Raw genomic sequence first — 25,461 nt, 5'->3', positions numbered from 1 at the left:
TAAGCATGGACAGGTAGATTTGGGGTGTAACTGCGACGTCATTTTTTCCCCTGTAACTAGCTGACGTAGTCGATTTCCAAGCTTTGGTAGCAAGGTACCTGCCACTTTCAGCCCCACCATTTTACCACCTGAACCAGCTCAGCAAGCAGTAGCTACCACTTGGTAATTGACTTCCACTTTGTTGGACAAGGCCACCTTGCGACCTTTTTTTTCTCTTAACATTTTTGAACTTTTTTTTTTTTTAAAAAAAAAAATCGTTTACAACCCAGAGGGTTCGTTACACTTAAAAGACAAGAAATCTCTCTACCCAATCTTCCTTGTCTTCTATACGTCAACAATTACTACCACCTGCATTGGGATATATCGACAACTACGTCAATTTCTCACTCGACTTTGACAACGCACAATTTAGGCACTGCTGCTGCACCACCAAAAGCACAACACCGCACGCACGCACAAATTTCCTTCCCGACGCTTCCACGAGCAGCTCGCCCAAGATGACGCTCTATTACTCGCTTGTATGTTCTGCCTTCCGCAATCTCCCTTTTTGCAAACAGTTGTGAACATTCTTCGAAGGAAGAGAACAAATAAATCTATCGAATCGAATGGTGTTAAAGCTAGCTATTGCTATTGCTATTGCTATTGCTGCTACCACCGCTGCTGTGGCCCACGATGAATGTATTCGACTTGCTAATTCTGGATAACCAGGTCTTCGTGCTCCTTGTGGCAGAGATGTCCCTCTTTATGCTCCTCGTCGTCCCCATGCCCTTTACCGTCCGACGGAAGATGTTTACGTACGTCAGCAATGATTTTCAGAAGCCATCTATCCAGCTTCAACATATGCTTATACAAACTATAGCTTCCTATCCGAAAATCCAGTCGTTGCAAAATTACAGTATTGGCTGAAAATAACATTCGTTTTCATCTTGATTCTCTTCCTCGACAGCGTCAACCGCGTCTACCGTGTGCAACTTGAACTCGCTGCTGCTACCGACACAAATAAAGGCACTGCGTAAGCTTCCCTCCCTCCCCCCCCCCACCAATCCTTCCGCTTGCTCTACCTGTTAATCTCATACTAACCAACCGAACCTTCCCCCAAAACAGAGCGGTGATGGGCCACGAGCGTCTGGAAGTGCAAGCGCGCAAATTCTACAGCCAGCGGAATATGTACCTGTGTGGGTTTACGCTGTTCCTGTCGCTGATCCTGAACCGAACGTACACGATGATCCTGGAGGTGCTCCGGCTCGAGGAGAAGCTCAAGCAGTACGAGGGCACCGACAAGAAGACCAAGGAGTCCGAGAAGCTCGCCGCCGCCGGCAAGCCCGCTGAGATCGCCCACCTCCGCGCCGAGATCGAGCGCAAAGACCGCGACATCGAGACTCTCAAGAAGCAGGCCGAGGGCCTCTCCAAGGAGTACCACGACCTCTGCGAGAAGTACGGCGAGACCCAGCCCCCCGCTGGTACCCGCAAGGACAAATAAATACCTCATGCAGTTTGCTGCGTTGCTGTCATATACCCCCGCGGGCCCTGTCCTGGAGCTATTAAGCGGCAAAAGAAAAAAGAAAAACGCACTATTATGTTTGGTAAAGTGAGTGCGTGAATGTGCGGTGGGGGATGGAGCAGATGAGCATACAAGTTCCGAAATTTCCTTGCCAACGTCGGAGGGTCACCGGCGGCGTATCAGGAGAAATAACGGGGTGAAGGGAAATACACATCGGCATCCTCGGTTGGACCTGGGCCCCGGACCTGGACCGGAGCAGCCAGATTGTTTTTTTTTTCACTATATGAGAAACATGGCATGGAAGGAGGGGGTCTGGTTATTCCACTCGATAGCTACGTATGTATATGTTTTACTAGAGAGACGCTGCTCTGATGAATAGGAAAAATCTGCTATTTCTCCCTTCTTCTTCTTCTCTCCCTCTCCCTCTGTGTTTCGGTGTTATTCCACGTGGTTTCTGGACTTAGTTATATGTGTGATGAGGGCCATTGTGCATTTATTAGATTCGGCTCGGTACTTTATCTAAGAATATGGCGTAAATGTGTGTTTATTATATTGCCCTAGAGTATCTGGTTCTCACATATGCTACTCCCTTCCCCTCCCTTCCCTACTTCATTTGGGGTTAAAGGGGCTGTTGGGATTGTATCCGCAAACATTTCCGAATAGCAAAACGCATACATGTATGCATGTAGGCATGTAGGCGTCTTCCAAAGTACAGATATAGATTCGTCGTGGAAGTTTGGTCGGTACCTAACCAAAAAAGGAGAGGACAGGCGTGATCTATAATTTGTCCAAGTCACAAGTATTGAATCCCATCTTGATACACTTAGCTTGTCAACATTAGGTTAGGTACTCAGGCTCGTCGCTGGAAACAATCACAGTTCAACCCACAAGCTTAAAAAAAAAAGGATTAAGAAAAAACTACCAGTTAAACCCACATTTCAGTTCTTCTTCGCTTTGCCAAATTATCATAGCATAGTATAGTATAGATTGAGTTTTTCCCGTGTCTTCCTAAGTGATGTATGTTACCATCGTAAAAATAGTTATAATATAATCGAGACCAGGCAGGGCAATGTCAAGCAACGTAGACACGCAGCTGTTCCTTTTTCGTCCCGCTTCTTTGCTCTCTTTTTTTATATCTCTCAATCTCAGTCTCTCTCTCTCTCTCTCCAGCAAAAAGCCCCAAGCGCCGCGCCACGTAGTCAGTCAGTCATCTGGTCTCGTCATCCGTGAGGAGTAAAAGGGGGTATCTTTATAGCGAGGGCCAAAAAAAGGTGAAAAAACAACAGCAACAACAACCAGACATTAAATTCGTGAAATGAATAATACCACCCCGAGTATCCCCGGTCCCCCCCCCCCCCCCCCCTTCCGCGTTAAATTTCATGACGTAAGATGCGAACGATACTTGTCTCGTTCAAATTAAATAGATGGAACGAAAGACGAAGGGAGGAATATGATTCTATGATTCGCCCCTTATGGTTAGTTAGGTAATTAATCTTGTTTTGCCTCCTTAGACCGTGATGTTCACGGTCCTCCGCCCTTCCGCTTCCTCGACCTGGAAGCCGAATACGAGCTTGAATAGGTCGCGTAAAAACCCGTATGAACTGGACCGGTGCGTCATCCAGTCTACACTCTTAGCCACGTCGACAGCGGAAACGCGCTTCCCACGTGACGGTAGCGCCGTAGCTTGTCGGAAGGGTGAATCGCCTACCACCAAATTCTTGTAGCTCTGTAAGAGCGCTGCGTGGCTCGGCAATGAGCCGAAGGACCCGTTAGGCAACGACTTCACAAAGGCTTGAAGAGATGCTGCGCTGTTGTGATGATGCCCGTCTGGGCCGCTGCTCTCCCTCGAGAACCCAACATTCAACGCCGCCTTCAGGATAAGCACCTTTATACGTGTAATATTAGGGTCCTCGTTTGTCGTCGCTGTTGTAGCTGTGCTAGACGTCCTTTGACTGCTCTGCGAGTAGCTCGAGAAATTTGAGGCGCTGCTAGACCACCTCCCACCTCTATTGCTTTCCGTTCCCAGCACCAAGATGTTTGGTACCTGTGGCGATTCAGTATCGGGAGAGACGGGTGTATCTTCGAACTCGGTTACAGGCGTCTCGGGGACAGGCGGTGGTTTTCGCATTACCTTGCCTCCCTGAGATGTGTGGTTCTTGAGACTACCTGTCTTCGAGCGGCTTGAAGTCCTACTCTCTCGTCCATCTGTCAGCTCGGCTATTTCCCGTTCCCGGTTGTACGAGAAAAAGTTTGCCTGGCTAGGACGTGGTGTTCCCCTATCGGGCCGGATTTGCGTCCATCCTTCCCTAAATATATCGCAGAGCTCCCAACACGCTTGAACTGCGGAACCGAGAAGCTCGCCGTCCGGTGCTCTTTTATCCCTCTTGTTCTGCCGTAAACTGAACAGCATCTCTGCAAGAGACCAACAGGCAGAAAGGAGCGAGTCTGTCTCCTCGCCCAACTCACCGCGTTGCTTCATAAGTCTATGGCATAGGGTGATGTAGAAGTCTAGAGTCCGCTCTCGGAAAGCCTCTGGAAGGGCTCGGTTATCCTGCGCGCTGTATAAACTACGCCATTGTTAGTGTGTCCATTTCAAAACAACGTGAATGTGGACTTGGTGGACTAACTGGTTATTAAGCTCAAAGCTCACGCGCAGGACAGAATCCGATACCTCATCCTTGCGTTGTCGTATGTCAAAGAGAGCCTGGCAGAAATCTCGGCACAAGTCCAAGTTTCGACGAACGTTGAAAGACTCATCAGCCTCGTCTCGATGGTTGTTGTACAACCGCTGGCATAATTTCCAGCAACATTTCCAGGCTCTTTCGTGGCCGTCAGGCGTTCCCGAGGTACTGAATACTCTTTCCCGGTGGTGAGTGCTAAGACTGGCTAAGGTATTGCATAAAGTCCAACACTCTTGTAGAGCCGTTTCCAAAGACTTGATCTCTACATCCTCGCCATCCTGCACTCGGACCGGCGTGGTATACTCATCATCATAGCTTTCCTGGTCAGGTTCAGCATCTGTTTCTGGCTCCCTATATTCAGGTATTACTAGTACACCGTTAGCGGAGACACCGGGAAACCTAAAAGAGCTGCTTTACTGACGTTCGAGGCTACTAGCGCTACTGGACCGTATTCTTGATGACTCGCTCATGATTTCTTGGAGATCCTGAGCCCTGGGTGTTGCACTGTCAATACTATATCGGACAGGTTTAACATTTGTCGACAAAGGAGGCGGTGTTGGAAGTCCAGGAATTTTAGACTACTGGAGTTAGCTTTTGACTTAACTGTCCTGAGAGGAAATTTACCTTTGGTGCTTGTCTACTTGTCGACAAAGCCGTAGAATCTTCGGTCTCCGGAGAGATGGGTGACCTAGACGATGTCCTTTCAGTAGATTCTGAATACTTTGGCGAGTTGTTCGTAGCTTTCTGGAACGCTAGTTAGTAAAATCCGACTAGGGACCCGAAGTTCAGCTTACCCAACTCCGAAAGCTTTCCGGGGCGTGTATGACTGATATCGTCTCTTCGTTTGTTATCTGGCGTACTTGATCGGGGATATCCGTCCTAAGCATTAGCAACTAGGTTGAAGTTAGCATTGTTTTAAATGCTTTCCCGTCTTCAAGCCACCAACCTCAGGCTGCTGATTAGGGTTTGCTGCGGTGGGCTGGGATCGAACCTCGTCAGATGCTTCATCATCTATTTCCGTTATCTCAGTTCCGACAGATGTGACTGGTGAAGGGCCGACAATATCGCTCGGGCTCATGAGATAATTATTTGCGGATGATGGTCGAGCAAGAGCAGACGACGGTCGGAGGGAACCGGACTCTACAGAGCCAGTGGACCTTGGACGAAACTGCGAGTGAGGAGCAGTAGATGACTCCGAAGAAGAGACAGACATCTCCATGTGCGGCGAGAAAGTAGATGTTATACTTCCGGTTGATGTCCTCAACAGAGCTTCCAGAGCCATGGTTAACTAGCTAAGCAGTGCTAGGATGTGCTGGCCGCGATGCAGGCCCGACGGCGTTAAAAAAGAAAAAGTTGCTCTGTACTAAAGTATCGCGGCTGAGAACGTCGTAGCGCGGCTATGACCCACGCGACGATATACCTCGTATGGCAGTCGCGCAAGGGGTCTGATCTGGGTCCTGCAATGGCCAAATCGAGGAGACCCGGAGAAGGTAACTTGGCGTGGAGCCCCAATGAATTAGGGAAGATAAACAGTCGACGAAGAGACGGGGACCCAGAAATCAATCGGAGGTCTCAACCCAACCAGGCGTTATGTCGATCGACGATGCGGTACTCAGAACGAGGACCAAGCTGTTGGTCGCTTCTACAAAGGATCCGTAGGAATGCGGGACAGGGGTGAACGGTTAGATGTATGTGTATGTTTTCGAGATGACAAAATCCGACGTAACTGGATAGATTGAACGTGGTGGACTACGTCGATTCAACTTCTAGTTAGGAGGAGGAGGGGCTTGAAGGATACCAGCATGAGATTTGTCGAGGGAACTCCACTGCGACCCAAAGAACGTGGAGCGCAAGCCGCAGAGAGAAGCCCAGCAGGTATACTAGACCTATTCTATCCTAGGGCTCCTTCAAGGCTGAATCAGATTCGAGGACCTAGATCATAAAATATGACTACCTATCCAGGTGGAAGATGTACAGGATGGGTGCAGGATGTATGATATCGCGACTTATTATTAAGAACAAGCGCGAGTTGGGGAAGGACGCCGTGCCGATGAGGGGGGGGAATCCTGATTTCGCTGTTCTACCACCTAAGTAGGTAACGTCTGGTGGTACGGAGGCTCTTCAGTTGTCTTATTGATGATGCTTCAGGTAGAGTCCGACAGCTTACACTGGTTTGACTCTGGTTTGGTAGCCACCTTTGCGCTGTCCCGTTCCCAGTCTGCAGATGCACGTCTTAAACTCTTTTGCACTTCGAGCGCAGCTTTTCAACCAGTAGGCAGATAGAAAGGGAGGGAGTCGTATGGTGGGCTGCAGGGGAGACAAGACAGGGGTTCCGGCGCTTAAGCCACGGACGGGTCGCTTCAAATCGACGAGTCACAGAAGGGCACCGCGATCTCCAGCACCCTAGTCCAAGACTCGGAGAATGAGTTATTAACCCACTTTCATCCCAGCATGTCGGGGTAAAAGTACACAAGGCGCAAAGACCATGACACGCCCCAGGCTCACCGTTATAAGCTCACGATGATGTAGCTAATAAATCAGCGACATGATAACTAAGGCTGGGTTCGATAGGCTCCATATTGCTTTTTTTTTTTCTCGCTTCCCTTGGGACTGTATCACGACAGTTGAACCTATTGCTAAATTATGCGTAACCGGTGTGATTTTGTATAATATATGGCTTAGGAGGATGTGAATACCTCTTGGTGACAAATACATATATACATTGTGCCTGTGGACGAAACGGATAAAACAAACCGATATGTACACCCACGACAACTAACTGGTCCTGATACGGGAGACGGTGAGTTCGTTTGTCGTCCAGCCACACGTCAGATATCAGATGTCAAAGACCATCTTGACATGGTTATAAGCCAGCCCAATATGCTATAGCATAATACATACGTACTGTATCGTACTGTATGCACTATATAGCACTATATAGCACTAAATGCGCGAAAGGGGGGAAAAAGGGAAAAGGGCCGGTGCGAAAAGGTGTCAGTATTTCATGCATCGTTAAGAACCAATCCTTAGAGGAAACCCGGCCGGTATGGTAGTGTTCCCGAAGATCTGGTACCGCGTCTTTTATTAGCTCAAACTAGGTGAACCCATGCTGGGTCGAAGGGCATCATTGGTGTGAGAAAGACGAGAGGGTGTGTTCACTACCTCATTCGAGCTTGGGTCGATCATGCCTTGCGGGCCTTGATACAATACCACATAGGTACCTAAGGTACCTTTACAGTCGATACCTTTAGAGTATGGTTCCGTATAGGTAGATACCTAAAGTTATGGTTCGTTTCTCGAATAGTATTCAAAGCCGTGTTAGGCTCGGGATGCCGAATCCTTCGGCAACGCTGCATCTATATAGAAGGAAATATGACTTATAATCCTTACCTGGTATTATATTTCGTTTCGCTGTCACCGTTAGAGCCGAGGATGAATGCCCAAATTCGCACAAAGTGAGAAAAGATGCTTGGCTCGCCTTGCCTGCTGCCTTGTCCTATAAGCCGAACTCATGGGGGCCAAGATTTCTTTACGGCCGTTGGCCATTTCTGTTTACTTCGTAGGTGAGAAATCATTGATACTACTGTAGAATGCGATGATGGGGCCAATTTGTTGACCAATTATTCCGATCGGGCTGAAGCTCACGAATGCGAGTTCCATGACATGTTTTTGTTTGTGTTACTACGAGGAAAACTTTGGGTTGCAATACCGTTGAAAAGAAAAAAAATTGAAAAGAAAAAAAAGTCCCGGACCGCTGTTCCAACTTCCTCGACCTTTCCCTGGTTATTTCTTAACCTAGTGCCGCTTGGGGTATCTATCGGGAATTTTATTGGCCAGATAGCTTTAAGCTTACCAATGGTAATGTCATAGGGTAAAGGAAAGAACGCACCTAGGTAGGTATGCTGTTAGTTTCTATAGTGGACATAAGGTTAGTTGAGGTCCTCTGTAGGCTGGCAGGTAACTAACTCTAGTAACTCTAGGAATGTATACCAATTCATGAGCCTAACTCTTGGCAAGTAATCTAGGCACTTCTATACTCTGGAGTATAGGTAACAACTAATTACTATGCCTACCTAAAGTCCCATTTATTTCATGTAACTACCTCTATACCTAACCTACCTGATATTACATTGTTCCATGTATGCATCGTAGCAATGTGAGATCCACATTCGCTTATCCATTGGGGGCTCCTTCCAGAACGTGGTGTTAGTCTTGCATAGGCGCCGTGATACCAACTTGCATAGAGTTTGCTGCACGGAAAACTAGGAGCTCCCTGCCATTCCATAGGTACGATCCTACTATTTTTTTTTCTCATCAAAGTTGATCTTGCTTAATCCTTTTTCTTTAAAAAAGGAATTGCCTACTTAGGTAGAAATGTGCATACATAGCAGATATAATTTACATACTGTTACCAAGCACGTGAAACCTACGATATAGTACTATCATCAATTACCACATAGTAAATAAAATAATTACAGGCAAGTAAATACAAAAAAAAAAAAAAAATTAAAAAAAAATTAGGTACCCTTGTATATACAAAGTTTCTCTGGCGTAAGAAGTCGGGTCAATGCCACGGCCCTAGTGTCGAAAACAGTACGTTTGCTTTTCAAGGGAGGAATTGATACGTAAACATACGTTCACCAAGAGGGGCTTTGACGCCGGCTAGAGGATGAGTCTAACCAGTCCGGAATCAATACCTAACGCGCAGCGCTTGCGGCTATTCTTGCTGTTAAGCAGCACTTACGAAAGTTGACGTGGCACTATCACTTGGTTCACGACCGAACCCGCCCCTTTGCATCCTCTCCACCGAAATAGGGCATCGATCGATGCCTTGCTTTGTTTTGCGGCTATCTTTTTCGCGAGGGCTTGGGGAACAAACAAAGAAAGATAAACATTGTAGGAATATCGACCAGGGTATAGGAATTAGCTTAGAAGCAGGTTGGGAATATCAACGGGGCTATCATGCATGTTTGTTTGTCCTTTTCCGCGGCTATTCAGTATAACTCGGGGCCGCAAGGGGTGACCATTCGCGTATAATCTCGCGGAGGCGGTCTGGCTCCTTTCAGCCTCAAGGCGGATTCATCAGTACGAACGCCTCCAATATCCAAAGCAGATAAATTCACATTGCAGCCTGTCTAAAACTGTTGTGACGCTACTAAAGCGGTCTCGGTACGCCATCCTGGAACTGCAAGCCCAACGCCATAGAATGCAATTTTTTGTGCCCATATTATCTCCATCGAAACTACCAAGCTTCACCCATATCTAGAAGATGGACGCTTATCTCTGCTGCAGTTGAATCTTCTTGTCGTTTCGTCCGTCAGGGGTGTACCTTGCGTAAATGTTAGAACATCATTCTCGGAGAGGTGCCCAGAGTCTAAATGAGCGTAGTCTTACTTGAGTAGCTTCTCGATGAGATCGACGTGGGTCATGATCATTCGACGACAGCAGTAACGTTTCAAACCTAGCGTGTCCATAGCATCGCTTTGAGAATGGGTTAGTATGAAATATGAACTATAATGGAATAAGTGGGACAAACCCATCCTGAACGCCTTCGTCGATAAGTTTGAGATATCGCTCCCAGAGATCCCCGGTCACCTGTTTGTTCATCCTTCGGTCAACACAAAGCAAGCCTAGCAAGCTGGGCGCGTAAGAATGCTTACCTTCCCGCAGGAAAAGCATCGAATAGGGATAATCATATTATCGGAGGTAAATGTACGTCTTGTAGAGTATCACTATTGGGATGTTCTAGAGATGTCGTGGCTCGAAATGCGATGAGTAGTTTAATTGTCGCGAAAAGAATGTTGAATTGGCCAATGATTGCGAAAGAAACCTTTGAAAGGGTCGCGAAGAGAAGTTGAATGGAAATTTGTTATCGATAAATAAATGAATGCCAAGAAAACTTATTTTATGTCCATTAGGTTAGGTACCTCACTACCTACCTTTTAGGTACGAAGTACCCAGGTACTAGATGAAGAAGCTCCACTTAGACTCTCTTATCGGATTGCCTTATCGCGTCGTCCCGCAAAAAAATCTCGTGAACTTTTTGTCACTTTTGGTTTGTCAATTTGAGCGACGCTTAAAAGCTACTTTTTAATGAGCCGTGATATTTACCTCCAAGATGGCCCCCATAACAATCAATGAAGTAAGCAAGGCTTTGCACCAGAGAGGATGTAATATGTACAATTTTGCTAACCTATAGTTTTTACTTTTTAGGACCTCACCGCAAACAAACGAAAAAGGGATGTAGACGAGCTCGGCAAAAGCAAGCGACCGAAACGAGATTCACAAAACACTACGGCCGACAAAATGACTACCACCATTTTGAAGTCCGAAGGTTTGGTGGTCAAATTGGAGAAGAGGCGGCACCGACCAGAAAAGAACCATGGCGACCACACACCAACCTGGAAGGTCTCAAAGCCAATGGGTGGCCGAATCGCGGATGTAGATCCCATATTGACAGAGGATGAGAAGTGAGCTGCTAGAAGAATCTACCCGACGAGCTACGGGTGAAATTATGAGAGCAGGAGCTAACAGAAGAGCCAGGCATTTAATACTTGCGTACAACACATCCATCCAAGTATATTCGACAGCAGATTCTCTCCTACTACGCAAGATTCAGCTTGAAGACCCCGATACGGAGAATATAACAGGGCAGATCATGGCTATGTGCATGTCTCCGAGCTCACCAGATCTCATATGGGTCGCTTCGTCCGATGGTCAAGTCTGGTTGGTTGATTGGACGAATGGCCAAGGCTCCAAGACCTTGTTCAAGCTACAATGTGGCTTTCTCTCTGACATGTCTGTTGAGCAGATGCAAGTTGGAAAAGACCTTCGGGATGTACCGTTTGTTTCCATCGAGCATAAGAAGAAATGGAGGATTGTTGCCTGTGATGTGCGCCGATCCAAGTTGAGGACTTCTAAAGTTCTCTTAAAGCAGGCCACGCCCATTTCAAATTTACGCTCTGTTCGAAACGGGTATGCTTTGGTAGCATCGGCAGATCACAACATCCTCCTTGGCACACTAAAACCCTTATTTAAACATCTCGAGGAACTCGAATACGAGTTCTTCACTCTTGACTGTAGCGACGAAATTGTATGCCTGGACGTACGAGCAACCGACCGAGTGCATCTTAACCGAAAGACCCAGGTAGAAGCTGGTAATGAACCCGTTTTAGAAGTCGTCGTAGGCTGTGCTCGTGGAGCTGTCTTCTTCTACAACGATATCTTGCCTCAACTCCGTCGATTACATAGCTCTAAAGGGGGGCATAGGGGCTCCCTACAACCCCGCAAATATCACTGGCATCGCAAGGCTGTTCATACCATCAAATGGTCACGAGATGGTATGAGGCTTTTCTATTTTGGATTAATGATAACAAATGTCTAACTCGAGTTATAGGCCACTACATCATTTCTGGAGGGTCCGAGTCAACTCTAGTCCTATGGCAACTGGACACGCAAAAGATGGATTTTCTACCACATTTATCCGCAACAATTGAGAATATCGTCGTTTCAAAACGTGGTTCCGCATATGTTCTCCATCTAGATGATAACTCGGTCATCGTTTTATCAACAGCGGAAATGAAGCCAACAACTTACATATCTGGAATCCAGACACTTATTTCACCGCAACCGATTTCCAAAGATGATCTAGTCAGGAGAATCGGCCAATATACACCTGATCGGGTATTAAAGACGCCGGCAGCAGTCAATCCAGTAAATTCCTCGCAGATTCATTTTTGCGTTGGGAATAGTCAACGATTAAGCTACTCTGGAAGCGGCCCGTCCACACCAATGATACAGACAGTAGATCTCACCACTTTACAAGGTATCTCGAAACAAGCCTTAACAAGAACAAACCCGACAGATATAAATACGACAGCGAAAGGTTATGCTATAACGGAACCTCGAATCACCGGTATGGCTTATTCGGCAGATGGTAAGTGGCTTGCTACCACCGACGAGTGGCAACCACCTACACGAGATGTCAACTCCCTCGAAGGTTCCCCCGCTGAAAGGCGGGAGGTGTATCTCAAGCTCTGGGCCGTTTCGTCGGAAGACCAGAGTCTTGAGCTTGTATCTCGTATCAATGCACCTCATTACACAGGTCGGAGCGAACCTGTTTATGGTTTAGCTGCGGACCCGCATGCGCATCGTTTCGCTACTATTGGCGAAGACGGTATTGTCAGACTGTGGGAGCCAACAATCAGGCAGCGAGACGGAGTACTAGTCAAAGGAAAACTAGGACGTCAGCTACACAGCTGGGCATGCTCCCGAACTATATATCTTCAAGAAAATGAAGAGCCGATTGATTCAGGCGCAGTAGCCGTTAGGAGCTCGACTCGGGGCTCAGGTGCAATTTCTTTCTCCGAAGATGGTTCTACTATCGTCTGTGCCATCGGGACCGTTTATGGATCGGCGATCCACGTCATTGATACGGAAACTGGCAAGATTCGAAATTCGATTGACGGGTTAATAACTGGGGAAATCCGTGATATCAGTGTCCTATCTTCATCATTGATAGTGCTTTCAGATCGTCTTATAGTGTATGATTTAGTGTCCGACGAGTTACTTTACGGCGTTCAACTGAGAACAAACGAGGATTCCTTCGGTAAAAGCATAGCCATCTTGACGCATATGGCAGTCGACCATAAGACTTCAACATTTGCAGTGGCTGTTTCACGAGGCAAGCCGGGATCGCCCTTCCTCACTTCCGAGCTGGCGGTGTTCTCTCCGGACCGAAGCGATCCAGAGATAATCCACAGGTTCCCATATCCTATAACGTCAGTCGTCGCGTCGGCCGGGTCCAGTGGGTATCTTGTCCTAGATTCCGCCGCCCAGCTATGGTCAATCAGCGAAGACATGGATACCAAATCCCTTGCCTTTGCCCAACCCCTAGTTGATCTTAACCTCGACCAAGTGAACGCTGAAGAGCTTCATGAAGAAAGACCTTCTTTGGCGCTACTTTCTGAACAAGATGATGAAGCAGCAAGTGGGGACGAGATGGATGTCGACATGCCAGATGCCACGGCCGATGGGGATGAGGCCTATCCGGCTGTTATCGCGCCACAAAAACTTTCAGAACTGTTCGATACCGCCCCGGCGTTTGCAATGCCACCGATCGAGGATATGTTTTACCAGGTCACAAAGCTTTTCTCGTCAAACTCAGCTGTTCCGGCGTCGTGAGGACTGTCTGTTGAAAACAAGGATACGAATTCAAATGGACGCGACTCGTTACGTCTAGGCCATCCATTCTTGCACCAGAACCTATTCGTGGGACTCAGGGAGAGGAGCTGCAGATACCATTATTAGAGTGGCTTCTTTGGTACCATTTCCATCAACGGAACAAGAGGTTTAGAAGTTAAGCTTAAAGCCTAACCCTAAGGACCTATGAGGTACTTGTACTTGAATACTGTACAGTTTTCAAGGTTCATATCAAGATAGCTTCAAACGTCTCGTATCGACGAGTCCGGGCTACCTATCAAGGCGTTTTAAACTTGGGTTTTAATGAAGCTAGACTAGCCTGATACGCTACAGTGAGTGCATCTAATGTTTCTAGCAGTGAAACTTATTTTCGCTCTATCATGCGCAGTGTGTGTGTGTATATGGCAGGTCATAGGAGGAGATAGTTAAAATCTAGTAAATACCAGCGTGTCCTACACCACACTTTGAATCGTGATATTTAATAAGTACCCATTGGCGTATTCGTCCCTGACTGAGATTCTGGAAGATTGAGGGATATATAGCTCAGTCCTTTCCCCACCATGCCTCCCCTAGGTAGAAATCTATTAGCTAGCTCAATTGGCTGGAAGGATCGATATATTCCGCAAAATCATAACTGTTCCGTTTAGTTTGGAGACGCGAAAGCAGACTAAATATCCGAGTGACAGGGTCAAAAAAAAAAAAGAAAAAAAAAAAAAACATGGGTAATATTTGGAACTATTCACAGTAGATTAAAATAACTTAGGGTGGTAAGTAGTAAGTACCTAGGTACCTAGTAAGGCCCCCCAAATCATAACCTTTGCAACTAGAAGCCAGCAGCATCTTTTTCTTATATCCTCTCTCCCCTCCCCTTCTCTCCCCTTCTCCCTCCTTCTTTCTCTCTATAGGATAGTTTTTCAAACAGCCATCTCCGCACTCACGCCGACCTCGACGCCGACGCCGACCCCAAATCATGCTTCATAATCTTCGCCGCGTGCTCCGCAAGCGCGTACACGCAGGCGACAGGGCCGGCGCCGACGACGACGGGGAAAACGCTCGCATCGACGACGCGCAGGTTGGCGCATCCGTAGACCCTGAGCCGGTCGTCGACGACGCCGCCCGCGTCCCGCGGCAGCATGGCGCACGACCCGGCGAAGGCGTGCGAGCCCGTCGCCCAGTCGCGCACGTACCGGCGCGCGGCGTCGAGCAGCAACGGCGACGGGGTCGGGGTAGGGGCTTGGGTTGTGTCGTCGGGGAACCGTTTCCCGCCCGGCACGACTTGCTTGGAAAAGGGGGTAGTGGAGATGATGGCGTGCTGCAGGAAGGACAGGTGGCGCGCGAGGATCTCGAGGTCTAGGGGGTGCGAGAGGTAGGCGGGGTCGATGGCGTGGGAGAAAGCGGAAGGAGAAGGGGTTGGTGGTGGTGATGACGATGGGGGGGATGACGATGCTATGTGCACGGAGCCCCGGGATAGAGGGTAGCTCAGGGTTATCGTTGCGGAATAGTACTTCTCGTGGCCCGGGGGCGGACCGACGATCGCCCCGTCCGCGGCGGATGGCGCGAAGCCCGGGATCGTGTAGTACGTCGCTGAGGGCTCGGTGGGCGAGGTGAGTACGGAGCGGACGAACTTTTCGTGCGCGCTCGCGAAGGCTTCGGTAGTTTTCCCTGAGGCATTACCACCGTTACCATTATCACCACCAACCCGCTTGTCATCTAACAACTTTTCGATCTCCTGTTTCACTTCAGGGGTTTCGATACCAGGTACGGGCAGCTGCGCGGCGACTTCGAGGTTACCCCTCGTTCCGAACCCGATCTGCTTATCGTAGTCTGCCTGGGCGGCGGCGAAAGCAGGTGCTTCGCCCCGGAGGATGCCGTCCAGGGTCTCGAAGCCCTCCTGGTCCACAACCTCGAAGCACATGCTGACCGAGGGATGGCTTTGAAGGTTCTCACCTACGTGTTTGTTGTCGATTACCACGTCGATCCCGAGCGATTTCAGGAGCTCCGAGTCCCCGACGCCAGATAATTCGAGGATCTTCGGCGAATTGATCGCGCCCGCGCTGAGTACGACTTCTTTTCGCGCCGTCGCTATCTTGGTAAGCCCCCCTTGGTTATACTGGACACCAGTCGCTCTAAGAGGTTCCGACCCGCCGAAAATTACTTTTTCGACTAATGTTTCCGTATATACGACTAAATTCTGTCGGGACCGCGCCCGCAGAAGATACGCATTGGCTGAATAGCTTCTATGCTTGGTAGCAGCGTCAACACTGATCGCGGATAAATAAGCGCCGTAGAATTCCCCGGAAAGCGAGTCCAGAGACGTGGGATATCCGAGATTCGCGAGCGTTTCTTTCCACACCCTCAGCCACTCGGTATCCTCGGGGAAGCTGAGTTCGAGCGGTCCATCTCCCACTACTTCCCCGGAGGTCTTCGTCAAGGTGTACGTTCTCCGCAGAGAATCGGAGAAGGACGGCCAGTCCCAGCCGTAATTGCCCAGAGCGGACCAAGCCTCGACGTTGCGCTTGGAAGGGGCCGAGAATAGGAAGTAATCAAGCGCGCTGGAGCCCCCCAGCAATCGACCCAGAGGAACACATATTTCCCTGTTTCCTAGTCCTGCCTACATTACCATAAATACAGCGAACTAAATGAGCCTAGGTATATTCTCTCAATGGGTGTGCACGTTTGTAAAAGAACGCACCTGCGGAACGGTTCTGAACTGCCAGTCGGCGGAGCTGTGGACGAGCGAGCTCGCCAGAAAGGGGGTATTCACTCTGGGATCCTCGGTTAAGTCCTCGCCGGCTTCGAGGACTAATACTTGCAAGCCTGGGTCCTCGGAGAGCCTAGCGGCGAGCGCGAGACCGGCCGTCCCCCCGCCGGCGATAACTACGTCGAAGACCTCGGACATCGTGAGGGAAAGCGGGAAAAAGCGAGCTGTATTAGTTACCTAGGTAGGTTAGGGAACGGGTAAGGTTCTCTAGGCCTCCGAGACGGCACTTGCGGGATAGGGGGAGCTATTAAATATCGACTTATACGTTAAGTTCGTCTCATTAAAGGCGACGCCAGGCTGACCTTTGGCTAGCTAACTCCTAATTATACTGTGCGTGTCTTAGCTAGTTTCGGGTACTTTTTTTTTTCTTTTTTTTTTTCTATGTTAGCCGGATTCGTGCACATCAGCCCATATGGTACGATTCGCAAACATCGATATACGCATTTGCCCAGGGGGTTGAATCCGTGGGGCGGCAGTCCGACTATTGATTTTTTTTTTTTTTTTGACGGTTCTTATTGGAAAAAAGGCTAGGAGCCTCCCGTTGGTCCTTAATAAGGGGGTATTATTCAAACGAAGTTATAGAGATATATTTCTGCATGTAAGGCAGTAATCTGCTTTCTGAGCTCAAGGGCGGGGCTGGTCATTTTGGCGATAGGTAATAACTCTCTCACTTGCTTGATAAGGCGGAGCCGCCGCTATTGCCATACAACAAAATCTGCCCTTTTTTAAGGGATCATTAGACATTATGAGATTAGCATAAATAATACAGAAATTTCCAGTCAGTTTTATAATAAAGTATTTTACCAAATGATTCATTAGCACCGTAAACCTCCGATCGCTACAGACGTTCAACTGTCGTAATAAGAAAAAAAAAGATGTGTTGATGTGGCCATCTAGGGAATCGCACCCCAGGGCCTAGCAATACTTCATAAGGATATTGTTTAAGGATGTAGTAGAGAGCTTTCTTAGGTGCGCTGGAGAGTTATGAATAATTCGCTAGGCCGTACCAGCACGGCCATTGGTCGTCTGGCAATACCGTCTCTACTACTTTGACTTATAACAATTCACATGGCTTGAGTTGTTGGTCGAAAGCTAAAATCATTATTAGCCAAGTGAACGGACCTTAACATGAACGGTAAAGTGAAGTGTAGTATGGACCAAGAAAGGAGGTAAACGGAAACGAGGGGGGTAATTATATAGTAAAGTATTGCCATATGATACCTACCTTATTTATACATAACTCGATACCAATCAAAGAAGGCGAGTTATTGGGTATCCTAGGCCAAGGCTGTTCATATCACCATCGTTGACTATTCCCCAAGATGATGCTGTTCGTTCTTGGAAAAGGAGCTAACTTAGGGAGACGTAGGAGGTCGAGTAAATGTGTTTTTGTTTAAACTCTGTCCTACTTACCTAAGGTAACATTAGGTAAACTCTATCTCCCTACCTCTTACCTAACATTGGGTATACCTAACAAGTATAGGTATTCAAACGGCCAATCGCCGAAGAACGGAATGACGCCATCAGAACAGGTGGGGGTTATATCATTAGATTCCTGGTAACTCGGTACTAGGTATACAAATGGTACTATACGAATGCACAACAACAACATCAACATATGTACCTAACCTAATCTTTTCTTTCTTCTTTCTTTCCATACCAATACTACCGGAAATAACTCACCATGTCCTTCACTTCAATCCCTATCCTGGACCTGGCCCTCTCCAGGGATCCCCAGACGAAGCCGAAGTTCTTAGCCGAGCTACGACACGCCCTGATGGAGGTCGGCTTCTTATATATCAAAAACGTCGGCATCCCGGACCATCTCTGGCAGCAGGTCATATCGGAAGGGAAAGCATTCTTTGACATACCAAAGGAGGAAAAGTAAGTTAGATGATAATCATATTATATTAATCAATACCGAAGAGGAGGAAGCATGTACAAGAAAAAAAAAAGGCATCAGCTATTAGTCGTTCCACAAAGCTCATACAAAAAACCTTGGACTAAAGGCTCAAGATCGAGATGAAGAACGCGCCATCGTTCCTAGGTTACTCGCAGCTGTCCGCCGAGATCACAGCTGGCAAGATAGACCATAGGGAGCAGATCGATCTGTCTACAGAGCATCCTCTTCCGAAACCAGATGCCCCGCTATACGAGAATCTACTCGCGCCTAATCAGTGGCCCTCGCCCGAGGTAATGCCCAATTTTCGTGCGGTTTACACCGACTACATGACACGCATGGGGCGGATATCGATAGAGTTCACATCCCTAATCGCGGAGGCGATCGAGTTACCCTCCGACGCCTTCAACCGGTATTTCGACTCTGATCAGCAGCACAAACTGAAGATTGTCAAGTACCCCGACATATCAGAGCTAGGATTAGCTGACAATGTCCAAGGCCAAGGAGTTGGGCCTCATAAGGACAGCATGTTGACAAGTTACCTACTTCAGGCAAGCAACCATAAAGGACTCCAGGTTCAGAATATGCAAGGCCAATGGATTGACTGCCCATCAATTGACGGCACCTTGGTAATTGCCATCGGGCAGGGCTTAGAGGCTTTAACACAAGGAGTCTGCGCGTCAACAACCCACAGGGTTCTTTCACCAGAGGCGGGCAAGGGTGCGAGGTTCTCCATTCCATTCTTCCAGGGGGTCCGGGCCTCTACAACGTTCGAGGAATTAGAGTCGATCGGTGTCGGGCAAGTTCCAGAGGCGGCCAAGGAGCAGCGGCGGAAGGTCTTAGAGGCGAACGGTGGTAGATTTGACGATGTCGAGTTTACCTTTAGGAAAGGCGGGGTAGCGACGACGCTGGGCGAGGCGACACTAAGAAACAGGGTCAAGAGTCACCCGGACGTGGGAGAGAGATGGTACCCAGATATCCTGAAAGGCATACGAGAGCAACAGGCCCCAGAGGCAGCCCAGAAGCAAGAGGCACAAGGAGCGTCGACAAAGACCGACGCTCCTGAGAATGGGCGCGCTGTGGATATCAACACCAAAGCGCAAGCAGTGGAAGCACACTGATAAGGTGGTGCATCTCCATATTAGAAAAAAATAAAAACGCAAAAAATTAAGATGCGAGAAAATCTCAGTTAACTCAGTGCAATCTCATTAATCAATGTTGCTCCGTGACCTCATTGCAACCCACCCAAATAAGACCTCTGCTAAACACCAAGTGCGCCAATCGCTATGTCCATTCTTCATCTATTCGATCGTCCCGTACGGATACGAATTCGTCGTTTTGTTTATTTGGCAGGAGGAGCATCGTGGCCGGGGAAGCAGTCGGCCATAGACTTGTTGTGCTTGTTAACGGCGTGCTCGGTGAGCCTATGACAGAGAGGGATGGTTAGCCAGAGAATACTTTTTTTTTCTTCTTTTCTTTTCTTTTGGACACTGGGAGGTCTGATTCCGCAAACAAAGGATACATACTGAGGTGCGCGGGTGGTCTTCAGGAAGGTCGACTTGCAGATCTGGCACTGGATATCCATAGCCTTAATATTCTAGATGATCCCATGTAAGTCAGTGGAGATGATCTTGGGGAGGAAATAGGATTGTCATTATCAGATTAGAACTTACCGACTTGAGTTGCGACTTGGCAACCTTGGTGTCCTTCGCATTGCGCTCGCGCTTCTGCGCAGCCTTGGCCCCCTAGTTTGCGAGAATTAGTATTTCGTTGTCTTTTTTTTTTTTTTTTTTTTTTTTTTTTTCCGGAGTCGGCTTTCAGGTTGGTTCCCTCTCCTCTCACTGGACAAGGGCATTAAAACGGGGATATCACTTACGTTACCCATTGTGCTAATAGGAAAGGAAAAGAAAAGAAAAAAAGGAAGGTAGCGAGTTGAGATAATGCAAGAGGCCCTCTTCGACTGGTGACTGTAGTATACTGCTCGGGATGGCGGTTAGGTGATGCGGAAATGGGAAGAAAAAAATTGGGGGTCAGAATGGGTTTGGAAGGAAATAGATTTTGCTTTTTGAAGCGACTGATGCAGCGAGGCGCAGGGGTCTTAGCTAGGTCTAGCGCTAAGGCAAGGCCTAAATCTATTTTGGTGCAGTGGGGCCCTCAATGGCTTCTGGAACGTTTTCGACAAAACAACACGGGCCACTTTTGCACTTTCTCTTTTACAGGTCTTACCTAACATACGCCCTTGAGTGCCCAATTAAGGGGGTTTTAGTACAATACAGAGCAGTTCTGAAACCACTAGTTAGGTATCTCTTATTCATCTATGATTATTAACTACCTAGGTAGATAGGTACATACATTTACTTCTAGTCATCCTAAGTGAATTTACACTACTTCATCAATTTACATATATCATCCACCTTGAGTGAAGTAAATGGCTACACATAACTCAGGCCAATATTGATTACCTAGGTACCTAGTTTAGGTATACCTATATGACTCAGGTCCTCGGGCACAGTTGTGTTACCAGTCATCAATTTCGCTTGCTTGCTTTTTGGTGAAACCATCCAGCACGACAATCACGATGCTGAATCAGAATCTACTCCCAAAGCACATCTCGCTCGGGCAATTCAGAAAACTATTAGGCCGATATGAGTCTTTGATTGAGTCAATTTCATCCACCAATATAGGTAGGTGTCCGGAATAGTCACATACATAATCCACATGGGGCTGATTGCAGAAAGCAGCCAAGCCTAACGAGAAAACTCTGTTGGAGTTGGATAGGTTCCGATACCATGATGCCGTCAATACGTACCGCCTCGAAGAGTCGAAACAGTCAATGACGCTGAACGACGTTAAAACTCTAGTTGATTGGAAGCTGTAAGTCCAAGTCTGATCTGGTTTGCAAGAAGGAATGTGTGTCGTCTTCCGGCATATCTCATTCTCGGACCGTCCCGGCTCTAACTCCGTCCAGGCGCCATGGAAAATCCCGTCCTACTCTCATGAAACTCGTATCGTCGAATGACGACGCGTTTGCCGAGAGTACTATTCGAGAAGCGATAGACGAATATCGTAATAATTCAGACGCATCTAAAGCGTTAAGCACTATCACCAAGTTGAAAGGAATTGGTCCCGCCACAGCGTCCCTTTTGCTCTCTGTGCATGACCCCCACGGCGTCATCTTCTTCTCGGACGAAGCATTCTATTGGCTATGTTGTAACGGCCAGAAGTTTCCCATCAAATACAACATCAAAGAGTATCAGGAGCTAAGTACTGCAAGTCAGGAACTAACCAAGAGGTTGGGAGTCGATGCAGTTGACGTTGAAAAGGTAGCTTACGTATTGATAAATGAGGGAGCATCAGATGCGACGTCCGGGGATGCAGAGGCTGCTTCCCCGTCCGACGTCAAGCCTGCGCGGGTAGATCCGTCGAGGAAACCGGTGAAGAGGAAGAGTAATATCTCCAACGACGCCACGGATCAACAAACGCAGGTTCGCCGATCAAAGCGAAATAAAACTTCTAAAAGCTAGGTTGGGCCCTTAATGTACTCGATTTGACCGCTAAAAATCCTCAGCCATTCCCAAACCGCCACACCAACGCAATCTGGGACGCCGGGAAATGCATCTTAATTTACACGATTGCATAAGCTTCCGTGTAATCTTCGGCGATATTTGGGATACAACGTCGGTGAGCTCGGCAGGCTATCTAACATATCCGGGATGTGTTGAGGCTTTTCTGTCTTGTTCACAAGCGAGCCTACTCAGCGTATGATCGGTCCAACGGCCCGTGGGAGCGTCGTTCAGGAGCCGCATTAGGCTGGCCAATAGCCAAGCCGCCCTAGACCCGTATCGGCTCTAGTAAATTGGTGCCAGGGCCTGGGTACCAAGCCAAGAGATCTCTATTTCGGAGTCCGTTGCCGAAGATTAACGCATCCAGGATATCAGATGCAGTTTAACGTTAGACAACGTGACAACGTCTGATTGCATTGCCTTGATCCCTTCTAGACCATCTTCGTGGGTCTTCGCCTCTCAAGACCTAATAGCCGCTCAATATCCAGATAGCCCAAACAAATCCTCTCTTTGACTCCGCCGTCCGACTTGCAGATGGCTAGTAATCGCGTCCCCCAACGGGAGCTGATGCACCCCCACGGGTGTATCGTCGCTGCCCTTCTTATACGTACTAATTAGATGGCCCTTCTATAATAATCCCTATCTACTTACACTTTACTTACACTTTACTTTCTCTTTACTTTCTCTTTACTTTCACTAGGTAGCAAGGAGTTCTACGTTGATCTATAGGGAGAAGCGTTTATTTATATATACATTACTTATTACATATTCAAACTCAAACTCATCTTTACATGAAGGAAGCAGGGAGGGAGTGATGGCAGTCGATTTATCTCAACCAGATTTCGGCCCTATTCCGCTTCCCGAACGATTCGCTAAGATAAAGCGGAAACTGATTGCTGGTAATGAGAAGGCTGTTGCAGATTCGTTCTACCGTCTTCTCAGCCGGTTGAGAAAGGAGGCAGAGCGCATCGAAACCGCCAGGTCCGATATAATACCGTCGATCGACTACTTAGATATACACGATCCATCTAAGGTAGCCATTTTTCGGGACGCGCTAAAGGAGAGAGGCGTTGCTATCATACGAAGAGTCGTTCCGTCTAATGTTGCTGTAGCGTGGAAGGAAGAAACACAGGAATACCTTCGGCATAACCCGCCCATCAAAGGCATCCCGCAACACGATCCGCAGCTTTACGAGTTATTTTGGAGTCCAGGACAAGTACGAGCACGGGCCGACTCACGGCTGCTTGAGGTCCAGAGATTTATCATGAGAGTGTGGCATTCAAATAACGAAGATGCTCTTGTGAGTAGTAATCATGCTGTAGCCTACGCAGATCGCATTAGAATGCGGAAACCCGGTGATACTTCCCTCGCATCCGGTCCACATATAGACAACGGGAGCGTGGAAAGATGGGAGTCGGATGGGTACGGACGAGCAGGTGCCTACGCCAAGATTTTCCAAGGACGATGGGAGGAGTATGACCCCTGGGATAGTGACACTCGTCTACGCGTAACCCCAGACCTTTACAACGGCGCTGGTTCCTGCAGTATGTTTCGAATGTTCCAAGGCTGGCTTTCTCTATCCTCGATCCCACCTGGTAGCGGCTCTCTACTCGCTTGCCCCATGCTACAGCTCACAACCGCCTACCTCCTTCTCCGACCTTTCTTCTGCCCACGCTTCAAGTCAGGCCCCAACTTCCTGCACGAGGACAACTGGAACCTGCACGTGGCGCAGAATAGCATCATCCAGGGTGCCGTACCAGGGAGCGGTATCCAGGAACTAAGCGATGCTCTCCATCCGCATCTAAGACTGAACAAGACAATGGTCCCAATCCCGCGCGTCGAACCCGGTGATTACGTGCTCTGGCACCCGGATGCGGTCCACGCAGCCGACGCCATCCACGCCGGAGCATCAGACTCGAGCGTGCTATACATCCCCGCGTGTCCGCTGACGCAGACCAACGCGCTGTACCTCGCGCGGCAGCGCAAGGCGTTCCTCCTCGGCGACCCCGCGCCCGACTTCGAGAGCGGCGGGCGCCGCGGCGAGCGCGAGTACCTGGGCCGGCCCGGGGTTCAGGACGTGAACGACGCGGGCGGCGAGGAAGGCCTCAGATCCATGGGCCTGCTGCCCTGGGACGAGAAGAGCGGATACGCGGATAAGGCCGAGGCGGAGCTGTTGCGGCTCGCGAATGGGATATTGTTCCCGGATCGCTACGATATGATGGCGAGGAGAGGCGCGAAGAGGCTTTGACTCGCGCGCACCTACCTTAGGTAACTACGACGCTACGTAGGATGTATTGGAGCTGATATGATTGTTATGATAGGTTAAGGTATAGGTAACCTACTTACTGGTCAAGGTCAATTGGTGTAAGGAGTGTTTTGGGTACCTAATGTTATATGTTATTGGACCGGTTACATTAGGTAGGCTGGGCTGGGTTGGGTCGGGTCGGGTTGGTATTAGGTATCGGGGAGTGAATAGGTAATTTGAGGCTTATGAAAAGATTAATGTCTAGGAATTAGGTAGCTAACCCGCAATAATTTATTCTTTTCGCAAACCTTTTCACCACTCTAAATGATGCCAGCCAGCCATTTCGCAGTGATGAAATCCCCACCTGGTCAGCTAGTTACCCGATCTCCGAAATGAAATTTTCTATAAGACCCCAATACACAAAACCAATTTTCAGCCTTGGTAGCTCAATTGGCTAGAGCGTGGGACTTTTACTAATCTCCTTGATTTCGAAGGATTTCTTGAAATCCCAAGGTTGCGGGTTCGACCCCCGCCTGAGGCGTTTATTTTTTTTATTATTTTGCTTAGTGCTGTGTGGGTTACGCGCTTTATGTAAGTAGGTAGTGCTTATTACATTTTTGCTTTGCCCGCCCGAACTTGGTCGGGATATTGTATTGACCCAGCTCGTCCGGATCAAGCAACTCGGCCGTGCGCAACGTTCTAAGCATTTTTATTAAGTGCATCGTAGGGGAAGAAATGTTTCATTAGATGCATCTTCTAGCGTTAGAATTGTCTCCACTTCGAGAGTTTTTCGAAAATACGTACATACTTCGTTTTAAGCCACTTTTGAAAACTGTGGCGATATGGTCAACAGTGGCTTAATTACAAAAAGAAAAAAAGAAAAAAATGTAACGAACCTATACTCAGGTACGTTAGAGTGTAGTGCCGATGGGTCTTGATTTTCAGGTAAACAGTAACGATACGAGTCAAGTGTCAGGAATAAATGTTGAAGTGTTCGTCAGGAAGGCTTGGAGTCCTTCCCCTTATATGGGTTAGATATAAGACTTAGATTGATAGCTAGAGAGCTTGAAAATGAATGACTAGATACATGAGAAACGTCCGATAGTTATATGAAATGCTTCTCCTACTTCTTGTTGCTACCGTTCATAGCATTTCTATGTGATCTGGTGTGATCTCGTGGATCTGGTTGATCACACAAGATCACCAAGATCACTGCCCTCCATCAGGTCATTCCGAGGTTTATCCGCCCAGAGGGATATTGAGACCCCGCTCCCAGGTTTGAACGTGATCTCCTCGGCTGTTGGTTCGTAACATTATTCCCCTTCTCCATGGTTCTTTGTCCCAAACATCTTCTATCGGTAAGCTTTCTCCTCTCTTCCTTTAATAGCTAGAATCCTAATTATCAGGATGTTAGGTCGCGTATCAAAACCTGCCGCTAAGCGCAAGAGTCGTGCTAATCAACGAGAGGGTAGAGAACTTCGAGCCTCCACGGACAGCAAGTTATTGTGGAAACTGAAGGGATGGGCCAGGCTCAGGAGCTGGCAGACAGGTGTAGAGGATCACAGCTTGCCAACGCTGAGAAATAATAATGCCGAGCAACCCAGGACAG

The 25,461-nt window shown here is 48.1% G+C and overlaps 8 protein-coding genes and 1 non-coding gene across 9 annotated transcripts; 5 read left to right on the top strand and 4 right to left on the bottom strand.

Annotated features, from left to right (window-relative positions):
* Positions 1-497: 497 nt before the first annotated feature.
* F4812DRAFT_452424 (B-cell receptor-associated 31-like protein) lies at positions 498-1,480 on the top strand (the record flags this gene model as incomplete). The annotated part of the gene is made up of 4 exons (XM_047936348.1): positions 498-518; positions 709-794; positions 860-1,012; positions 1,105-1,480. The coding sequence occupies 4 exons, from the start codon at positions 498-500 to the stop codon at positions 1,478-1,480; spliced, it is 636 nt and encodes a 211-aa protein (XP_047787805.1).
* A 1,528-nt stretch (positions 1,481-3,008) lies between these two features.
* F4812DRAFT_461802 (uncharacterized protein) lies at positions 3,009-5,464 on the bottom strand (the record flags this gene model as incomplete). Its single annotated transcript, XM_047937924.1, has 6 exons — positions 3,009-4,068; positions 4,129-4,549; positions 4,604-4,760; positions 4,807-4,926; positions 4,977-5,075; positions 5,129-5,464. The coding sequence occupies 6 exons, from the start codon at positions 5,462-5,464 to the stop codon at positions 3,009-3,011; spliced, it is 2,193 nt and encodes a 730-aa protein (XP_047787804.1).
* Positions 5,465-9,459: 3,995 nt separating this feature from the next.
* F4812DRAFT_452422 (DNA-directed RNA polymerases I/II/III subunit 10) lies at positions 9,460-9,878 on the bottom strand (the record flags this gene model as incomplete). The annotated part of the gene is made up of 4 exons (XM_047936347.1): positions 9,460-9,511; positions 9,577-9,663; positions 9,719-9,777; positions 9,843-9,878. The coding sequence occupies 4 exons, from the start codon at positions 9,876-9,878 to the stop codon at positions 9,460-9,462; spliced, it is 234 nt and encodes a 77-aa protein (XP_047787803.1).
* Positions 9,879-10,488: 610 nt separating this feature from the next.
* F4812DRAFT_452421 (WD40 repeat-like protein) lies at positions 10,489-13,365 on the top strand (the record flags this gene model as incomplete). Its single annotated transcript, XM_047936346.1, has 3 exons — positions 10,489-10,652; positions 10,726-11,522; positions 11,579-13,365. The coding sequence occupies 3 exons, from the start codon at positions 10,489-10,491 to the stop codon at positions 13,363-13,365; spliced, it is 2,748 nt and encodes a 915-aa protein (XP_047787802.1).
* Positions 13,366-13,841: 476 nt separating this feature from the next.
* On the bottom strand, positions 13,842-16,554 carry F4812DRAFT_125355 (putative GMC oxidoreductase). Its single transcript, XM_047929496.1, has 3 exons — positions 16,447-16,554; positions 16,076-16,388; positions 13,842-15,994 (listed from the first exon to the last, which is right to left on the bottom strand). The coding sequence occupies exons 2-3, from the start codon at positions 16,280-16,282 to the stop codon at positions 14,318-14,320; spliced, it is 1,884 nt and encodes a 627-aa protein (XP_047787801.1). The 5' UTR covers positions 16,283-16,388; positions 16,447-16,554; the 3' UTR covers positions 13,842-14,317.
* An 813-nt stretch (positions 16,555-17,367) lies between these two features.
* Positions 17,368-19,657, top strand: F4812DRAFT_125301 (Clavaminate synthase-like protein). Its single transcript, XM_047929495.1, has 4 exons — positions 17,368-17,572; positions 17,628-18,028; positions 18,154-19,470; positions 19,567-19,657. The coding sequence occupies exons 2-3, from the start codon at positions 17,829-17,831 to the stop codon at positions 19,163-19,165; spliced, it is 1,212 nt and encodes a 403-aa protein (XP_047787800.1). The 5' UTR covers positions 17,368-17,572; positions 17,628-17,828; the 3' UTR covers positions 19,166-19,470; positions 19,567-19,657.
* Positions 19,276-20,065, bottom strand: F4812DRAFT_125224 (DUF1909-domain-containing protein). Its single transcript, XM_047929494.1, has 4 exons — positions 19,921-20,065; positions 19,718-19,789; positions 19,571-19,641; positions 19,276-19,468 (listed from the first exon to the last, which is right to left on the bottom strand). The coding sequence occupies exons 1-4, from the start codon at positions 19,927-19,929 to the stop codon at positions 19,387-19,389; spliced, it is 234 nt and encodes a 77-aa protein (XP_047787799.1). The 5' UTR covers positions 19,930-20,065; the 3' UTR covers positions 19,276-19,386.
* Positions 20,066-20,622: 557 nt separating this feature from the next.
* F4812DRAFT_452418 (DUF1479-domain-containing protein) lies at positions 20,623-23,855 on the top strand (the record flags this gene model as incomplete). Its single annotated transcript, XM_047936345.1, has 4 exons — positions 20,623-20,728; positions 20,783-20,918; positions 21,013-21,529; positions 22,416-23,855. 4 exons carry the CDS (start codon positions 20,623-20,625, stop codon positions 23,853-23,855), a joined length of 2,199 nt encoding a protein of 732 aa, XP_047787798.1.
* Positions 23,856-24,287: 432 nt separating this feature from the next.
* On the top strand, positions 24,288-24,393 carry F4812DRAFT_t126. Its single transcript has one exon. It is a non-coding gene; the product is annotated as a tRNA-Lys (tRNA).
* The last annotated feature ends 1,068 nt before the right edge of the window (positions 24,394-25,461 follow it).

This window comes from Daldinia caldariorum, assembly GCF_022478825.1.
Source record: "Daldinia caldariorum strain CBS 122874 unplaced genomic scaffold F4812scaffold_15, whole genome shotgun sequence".
NCBI lineage: Eukaryota > Fungi > Ascomycota > Sordariomycetes > Xylariales > Hypoxylaceae > Daldinia > Daldinia caldariorum.
The sequence above is the reverse complement of the archived record's forward strand: the minus strand, read 5'-3'. Positions and strand labels throughout refer to the sequence as shown.